This window comes from Lucilia sericata, unplaced genomic scaffold (genome assembly GCF_015586225.1).
Source record: "Lucilia sericata isolate MDLA Ls3-8-SP2 unplaced genomic scaffold, ASM1558622v1 Contig000034F_arrow, whole genome shotgun sequence".
In the NCBI taxonomy this organism is placed as follows: Eukaryota; Metazoa; Arthropoda; class Insecta; order Diptera; family Calliphoridae; genus Lucilia; species Lucilia sericata.
Window position 1 is genome coordinate 218,410 of NW_023994072.1, and position 9,091 is coordinate 227,500.

The 9,091-nt window shown below is 30.7% G+C and overlaps 1 protein-coding gene across 1 annotated transcript; it reads right to left on the reverse strand.

Annotated features, from left to right (window-relative positions):
- Positions 1 to 4,745: 4,745 nt before the first annotated feature.
- Positions 4,746 to 6,045, reverse strand: LOC119612525. Its single transcript, XM_037968336.1, has 4 exons — positions 5,918 to 6,045; positions 5,571 to 5,842; positions 5,293 to 5,512; positions 4,746 to 5,231 (listed from the first exon to the last, which is right to left on the reverse strand). Exons 2-4 carry the CDS (start codon positions 5,793 to 5,795, stop codon positions 4,861 to 4,863), a joined length of 816 nt encoding a protein of 271 aa, XP_037824264.1. The 5' UTR covers positions 5,796 to 5,842; positions 5,918 to 6,045; the 3' UTR covers positions 4,746 to 4,860.
- Between the last annotated feature and the right edge of the window lie 3,046 nt (positions 6,046 to 9,091).

Consider the following 9,091-nt stretch of genomic DNA (forward strand, 5'->3'; position numbering starts at 1 on the left):
CTATAGTCAAGACTATAGACTGGTCTATAGTCAAGACTATAGACTGGTCTATAGTCAAGACTATAGGCTGGTCTATAGTCAAGACTATAGGCTGGTCTATAGTAAAAACTATAGATTGGTCTATAGTAAAGACTATATAATGGTCTATAGTCAGTACTACAGACTATATTCAAGACTATAGACTGGTCTATAGTCAAGACCATAGACTGGTCTATAGTCAGGACTATAGACTGGTCCATAATAAAAAAATAATAAGGTAGAATCAGTAGAAAAGTACGTTCTCAATTTTACATGCCTTGAATTGTCACAAAAAAGAAAATTAAAAAATATAAAGAAAAACATCAAATAAAATTATTGAAAACTTTTTGTTAAGAAAATAAAATTGAATAATTTGAATCAAAAAGATTGCAAAACCAATAAAAATCAAAAACAGGATACAGAAGTGTGGAATGATGTTTGCGTGTGCCGTTCAAGAATCATTTCATGGTATTTTTCGTGGTTTTCATTTGAAGATTTTTAAGTTTTTCTCTTTTTAGTTCTTTTTTGTTTGACTTAACAAGGCAGAGAATTGACAACTCTCCCTACTGATTCTACCTTTCTATGGTTGTATCATGGACTGGTCTATAGTCAAGACTATAGGTTGGTCTATAGTCAAGACTATAGGCTGGTCTATAGTCAAGACTATAGGCTGGTCTATAGTCAAGACTATAGGCTGGTCTATAGTCAAGTCAAGACTATAGGCTGGTCTATAGTCAAGACTATAGGCTGGTCTATAGTCAAGACTATAGGCTGGTCTATAGTAAAGACTATAGAATGGTCTATAGTAAAAACTATAGAATGGTCTATAGTAAAAACTATAGAATGGTCTATAGTCAGTACTACAGACTATATTCAAGATATAGACTGGTCTTTAGTCAAGACTATAGACTGGTCTTTAGTCAAGACTATAGACTGGTCTTTAGTCAAAACTATAGACTGGTCTATAGTCAAGTCTATAGACTGGTCTATAGTCAGTACTACAGTCTATATTCAAGATACAGACTGGTCTTCAGTCATGACTATAGACTGGTCTAAATTCAATATTGTGGACTGATCTATAGTCAAGACTATAGATTGGTCTATAAATCAAGCCTATAGATTAGTCTGAATTCAAGACTATAAACTAGTCTATAATAAAGACTGTAGATTGGTCTATAGTTTTGACTATAGACCAGTTGAAACTAAAGGCACCACTATAGTACTGGCTGAAGCAGTCTATAGTCAAGACTATTGTGAGACTGAAGGCACTAGAGCAAAAATTAAGAACATGTGTGGTAACCTAATATATTGCCCACAAAAAATCGTCATTTTGAAATCTAAATATCTAGGAATCCAAAATTAAGAGCATATTTTATAACGACAAAACTTACATAGAGTTTTATTAAAAGTAAATAAATTACTTACTGTGAGAAGTATTCCAATTATTATTCACCCTGCAGAAATTGTGGTTCAATCTTCTCACGTAAATTTCAAATAAGTTCTAATTAGGTCAATTAGATTATTCTCTGGTACGGACCATTTACATTGTGGATACTTAATGTCACAATAAATATTGCTATATTGTTCATTGGAAAACGACGACACTGCTCTAGAAGCAACAGCATCTTTAAGAGAAGTGTGACGTAGAAAAGTCCTTAACCATTTAATGGCCATTAAACCGTCAATAATTTTATCGACTGCTGATGAATAACCCTCATTAACACGACGTGCAGACTGCTGTATACGTGCACAAATAGCTTTTTATAAGCAGGAACTTAAGTCGATGGCATTATTTCGAAATGTCTCATCAATCGTATTGATTAGACTTGCTAATGAGGTATCTGTTTAAGAACATATTTGTAATAAATTATAAGCTTTAAGGAATACAATATAACACACCAATTCTAGCACCTGAGGAGTTTTTATAAACTAATTTAAAATTGTTAAATATGGACCACAATTGGACAACTAACTCATTGTCAGATCTACGACGCTTGTCTGCTGATGATTCTTCTCTGCCAAGTACCACATACTTTCTGAATATTAAAATCAAGGCACTGGATGTAGCCAATAAACCGGTAGAAATTAAGGCCGCTTTATTGATATTAATTAAAGTATGAAATTATTTATAATTATGTATTTTTTTAAGGAGTATTAATTGAAAACACTTAAAACTAACTGACCGGCTCATTGCCATATACATCCACTTTCCTTACAATTGGCACCTTAATAAATGGCAATAGGAAATCTAAATCCACTTTAATGTGCTCACTAACTCTCTAATGCCTCAAAGGATACTAGATTAGCACGAAAAGTTTGATGATTTTGTGCATTCAAAACACTAAAACCCCGATCAAAGACGGGTATAAAAAGCTAGTGTTCTATATAATTAACAAAATAACTCCGTTAGCTAGTGAAAAATTTCAATATTAATATCACAAATTAGACATTAATATAATATCATAACTATCGTTTAATAAACCTTTTTTTACAATATTTATAATGAAATTTTTGATCTCTCTGGAGTTTTGAACAATATTGTTTATATAAAATTTAAAATACAAATGTTATTACTAATAAGCGGACTAATACTAAAGGAAAATAGTTTATTTATATTTAACAGTCATTATGACAAGTTGGTTAAATTGGTCGTTGCGTTTTACTTTCTTTCACGGCGCATATACGGGGTTCGCCTCAGATTACCTCGATGCTAATGGGCGGCTCGTAAAATTGTTGAAGTTGGTGAAAGTGTTTGTGTTATTGCAAAATCTTTTGTTTCTTGTATTGGCAATACGAAGTGCAATATTAGAAATTGAAGGCATTATGAATAACCATGAAGCAATGAACATGATGGGTTTTGCCTTGAGTTTAACTCGTTTACATTTATGTGTTGTACTCACGTTGTGGTCGGTCAAGGGAAATAAGGCTTTTAAAAATGTCTAGAATCTTTTGTTGTATTGCAAATAACATATTTTGATAAACTGCAATATAATTCAGTTGATACTAAAGTGAAGAAAAATCTGATTCTTAATATCATTACTGTAAATGTAAACTTTTGGTCTACTTTATATTGGTCTGTGGGCCATTTGTGTGGAGGTTCTTGGAAAAGATTATCTGTCTATTTTTTACACAGTTATGTATGTGCCGTAATACATACTATTATGTTGCGTCATGGCCTAATATTGTTCTATATTAATCAATGTTTAACAAATCTAAATAATCAGCTGATACATGACCATGTAGATGCATCATTCGGAATGATATTTTTTAAAATTTCTTTATTGTTGGAAAAAGTGAATGTCATCTTTAGTCCGCACATATTCTGGGCTCTATTGGGTCTGCTGTTGGTAAATTCTTCATATCTTTATAATTTCCTGGCAATTGTTCAAATTATGGGTTTTAGAGTGATTTTCATGATAGTTCCATATTTAAGTTCGATTTCATTTCTGTTTTTTCATATGTTTTTATATTATTTAATATGTGAACGTATATGTGAGACCATGGCGGAAACGGACAGAATTGTATTGGAATATAACGTCAGACAGCAAAACTATGAGGTGGGTATTAAGGTAACTAAATTACAAAATGCCTTAGATAAACGACCCTACAAAGAATTTTATAGGGCCGTTTATCCGTTTGTTGTTGAAATAAATTTTCTGAAGACCCCAAATATTTTTGAGATTTAAATATTCAATAATTTTATCAGTCATGCTTTCGAAAAGTTTCATGTTTCGTAAAAAATTGCAATTCACTAACACAGACCAACAAAATTTTAAACTCAGAGAACAAAGTATACTTTAATACGCTGAATCCATATCTAACCTATATCTACAAGATTATCCTAATATCCTAAAGTTAAAAAAAAACGTTTTTCTTTTTTTTGCCATATGTAATTTATAATTGTTTCATTCCAACTTTAGGTTAAAATATCTCGAAGAAGGACGAATATATATAAAAGTTTTAACCTATACTTTAAAGTCGATAGATTGTACCTTCAGATGATATAACAAACTTTATAAAGTAAAATATCTTCGAGCTGTTATAACGTCTAAAATATGGCCAAATAACAAGATTTTTTTAAAACTTTAGAAACGATATCTCGATTAAGTACAGATCCATTAGAAATGTACACTTTCGACACCAGGTTTTGGCTAGTTTTTAAATTTTGTTAGTCTGTGTAATTGCTAATTGATTTTTGTTTGTAAATTTACTTAAAATCACTAAAATTACAATGTACAATGTTGCAATTCCGAACAGGCGATAAGACTCGAATATTTCATTTTTAAAACTTTACTGTTACAGGTTGATAAATTTACTTTAGGACGTTTAACACTGAGGCCTAAAATTACAATCTGTCGCATGTTTGCTATCGATTTAAATTCTCTATTCGTATTGGCAGTTGAAATTATACTTGCAGCAATTATGCTAACTCAATCAAGTTATAACTTATTACAAAAAACTGTGAAGTGTGTTTGTTAAGTAAATTAATTTTAGAAGATTTTTGTTCATAATTTACATGTATTTGCAGATTAGTTCAAAACAAAATAGTGGTAAGGAATTAATAGTTGATTCTACTGAAATGGCTCTCTCTATACTTATGTTTGAACTTTATCAACAACCCAAGATGCATACATTCGATGGCTTGGCATATGTTGCACCATATTTTATTAAAATTTTATAAAATAAATTTTTAATTTAAATGCATATGGAATAGTGAATTTTTATTATATACCAGGAAAATGTGCTGCATTTCTATTTTTATGAAAATTATAAATACAAAATAAATAAGATATTACGTTTTTATATAAATCTCACACTTCCCACACTATAATGTAAATGTTCTCACGTAAATTTCAAATAAGTTGAAACCAGCTCAACGATATTATCTTCTGGAGCAGACCACTTACAATGAGGATATTTATTATCACAATAAATAGGATATTTGTCATCGTATTGCTTATTGGAAAATGAAGAAACTTCTTTTAAATCAAGGACATCTTTAAGAGTAGTGTGACGCAGAAAACTTCTAAACCATTTAATACCCATTAAACCGTCAATAATTTTATCGACACCTGATGAATTACCCTCATTAACACGATCTGCAGATAACTGAAGACGTATGCAAATGGCTTTTTGTATGCAAGAGCTTAAGTCGATGCCATTCTTTTGAAATGTTTCATTAATCGTATCAAATAAACCAGACAATGAGGTATCTAAGTAAACGATATGTAACTGTATAAACAAATAAATATTGAAGTTAGCAAAAAAACTTACCAACTCGGGAACCTGAAGAATTTGTATAAACCAATTTGAAATTATTTAAAATGGACCACAATTCCTGTTCGAAATCATTATCAGATCTGCGGCGATGTTCGGAGGATGTTGCTTCTCTTCCCAGTACTACATATCTTCTAAAGATAAAGGAAATCAAAGCACTTGATGTAGCCAATAGACCGGTGGATACTATGGCTGCGGTATTGATATTAATTAAAGCCTAAAATGATAATAATTTATTTTAAATAATGATTTATTCTTAAAATAATTTAACCTACCGGTTCATTGCCATAAATATCCACTTTTCTAACAATTGGCACCTTTATAAAAGGCATTAGATAATCCAAACCAACTTGTATATGTTCACCCAACGGCTCAAAAGAAACCAAGTTAGCTCGAGATTTTCGTTCTGTTAATCCATTGAAATCATAAGTTGTATTATTGTAGGCTTTACAATATTCGCTGTAGCCAATAACGAAGAGCAAAAATAAGTTTTTAAACATTTTCTTTCTTCTCCAAATAAAAAATGTACTTTACTTCAACCGTTATGCTGGGAAAATGAAATTTATTTGAAAATCAGTTGCAGTTTTACATATTTTAAATAAGTTTCTTGCAAGAAAGTTACCTTTATAAGCTCTGCTGCCTCTTCTAATGACATCATACACACATATGTATGATGTGAGAGTTTAATCAATTTTATTTTCATTTAGTTGACACAACAACATTTTCATTTAGTTTGTAGATGCGTCGCTGGTATGAAATTGTTTGATGTAACTTTGTGGTTGATTTTAAGGTTCACTTAATTTCACTTTAGTTTTAATGTAAATTTGATTTACATACAAATGTATATTAGAGGTGCCCAAATAATATCGTTTTTGTTTTACGCTTTTCTATCAATTTCCGCCACGGGTTCCTGTTATCCGATTTGGCCAAAATTTTATACCAGTTTGTTTTACTTATGGATAAAATGAGACCAATTCAAGCAAAATTCATATTTTTTGGTCACCTCTAATGTGCTATATGCAAATTGGTTCATGTGCTTTTACTTTTGTTGTAATTGATTATATAACATACGCTGCACATTTTTAAAAATAAATTTAAATGTTTTAACAACTCTTTTGCATCATTCTGTTTTCTAACAGCATTTTCAACCGATTTTTTCTAAATACCTTTTTGTTTAACAACGATTTCCAATAGAAAAATTTACTATTTTTGCATTTTTTTGGTCGAGTTCGTTTTTGGATCGAGTTTTGAAAAGTATGTTTACTAAAGAAATGAATCGTAAATATGGCGAATTTTCTGACAACCCAAAACTTTCACAACCCAGGATTACTATTGGTGTAAAATTTAAAATATATTCGGTTTTGTAATAAAACTACATATTGATACTGAAGGGACAAACCCAAAATGTGTTTTTTTTTTTTTGAACTAAGTATCTTGAAGCATCTTCCGATTTCTTTTTCATATGATTCCAGAGACAACCATCTGGTACTTTAAACAATTTTTATTAAATTTGTTAAAAAAACATCCTTGAGACGGTAAAAATTATAAAAAAAAGCAGAACAGTCACATAAAATGAGTACTTGTTCTTCTGCAACGATCTGGCATGCGTTAGAGAGTTCTCCTCATTACCCAATAGAGTAAAAGTTATTTTCCGTGAAGGACAGGACATTAAAAGCTTTGTTCAAAAACGATTTGTTAATTGCAAAATCGTTGGTAATTTCATATCCCTAAATGTCCTCATTGTCTAAGACTCAAATCAATTCTATAATGTGTCCTCTAAGTTGTGACAGAAAGGGAATGCAATAGAGATAATATTTCGATCATATCACGCTCGAGGACATGAGAGATGTATGACTGTTAATGATATACAGTGGTTAAAAGCCAAAGTCGTACAGTATGTTTTTCCTATATTATTCTTCTTTGCAGCATACTTTTAACAATTTCATATAAAGTTAATTGGTGGGTCAAATAGTGACACAAGTCTTTATTGGAAATGAATGACATATTGACCAAATTCAAATATAATGGTTGTTTAATAAATATCGATAAAAGCCAAACTCGTACATTTAAAATATATATTAAAAAATGACAATTAGTGCTTTATATGAAGACATTAGGATTTGATAACAATCTCTAACCTATTAGACTTGCTTTCCACTAAGATCCTGCAAAAGATTGGTTCAAATTTTTTACATTCCTCTGTAAGAACTCGCCTTAACACTGGTTTTAACGAACTGTAGGGATTTTTTACTTTAACATCGAGATATCTCCCGCGATTTTTAATGGGATTGATGTCAGGGGTCTGGGCATGTGTCTCCCTAACTTGTGGACATTTATACAAAAACCAAAACTTCAATTTATAAGATTTATGCTTCGGATCGTTGTCCTGGTAGAAGTTTTAGTTGTTGCTAAGAGTATGCTTTTACTTTCAGAAGTGCAATTTAGTCTACAAAATATGCAAATAAACCGGCTGGTCAATAAAATATTCTATAAAATGTGATGACCTAGTTCCATCTCCCGAAATAGACCCCTAAAGCAGTACTCAAACTGTACCTTGCTTCACTGTGGTTTTTATATGTGTTGATAGGTGCTTCCCATTAGGTTTTCGCAACACGTATGTGTTGTTATCAGAACCAGCCATCAGCGAACATCTGAATAGTGAACATCAGAAAGAAAAATCGCGGGTTTTATTTTTCACTTATTAGAGGCATCATATGGATTATTCTACCATACAAATATGCTCTATAAAGAATATTTTTGTTAGTTTATCCGCAAGATTTTGTTCCTGAAGTGGTTCCGATATAGTTGCAAGGTGTAGAGCACATAGAAAATAGTCTGCTTCGCACGGCTAGCAAAATAACTTTCTTCAGCAGCCGTTTAAACAAGTTGTATGTGCTTTCATATGTTAATTTGTTATTTGTTTTAAGCCGCCCGTAACGTTTTGGAATACGTTGGATAGTAAAATAGCTTCTGTCAAATCGATCAAATTCTGAATTCTTGCCTCGTTTGGCTCCGCTGTCTATCTATTACAATTATTTCATATCGTTCACTAACTATACACCAATATTATTTCTTAAACTAGTTTAAGAAATAATATTAATAATAAGAATAAGAAACAAGAAACAAAAGCTCTGATTAAAATAACGAAAAATAAATATTAAACTGTTTAAAAATAGAAAAAAGACTATTAAAACGTTTAATAAACCTAAACCAAATTGTGTATAAAATAATATTTATAAAATAAATAAGTTATTGGACAATAATTAAACAATAAAAAATAACCAAAAATGACTGATTGCAGTTCATGCAAGTCAGTGATTAGAGGAGAAACGGGCATCAGATGTAATGGAGTTTGTGGAAAAATATACCACTGTACAAAAAAGTGTTCAGGAATCGATCAATATTCACTCGGGGTTCTAGAAGCAAACAACTTTATAAGATTTATGTGTGAGGACTGTATGCAGTATATTAGAAATTTTAGAACAAAATGGACGGATATGATTTGGGTTCCAACGACCTTCAGACCATTTTTTGTAAATTTTACAATTTACTTATAAAGGAAGATTATAATTTTCCAGCTTTTGATAAAAATGTCCTATTGTTCATAGTCAAACATTATAATAAAAACAGAGTCCTTTATCTTTATTTAAAGAAATTTCTATTAACGTGTTTTGATAACTTACTTTAACTTTATAGGGATATCGTTTATGAAATTTCTGATAGAGATTTTCTAATCATTACAATAAATCTTAATTTCTCTAAAGTTTGTGAGGGTCTTCAGCCTCAATAAAATAAA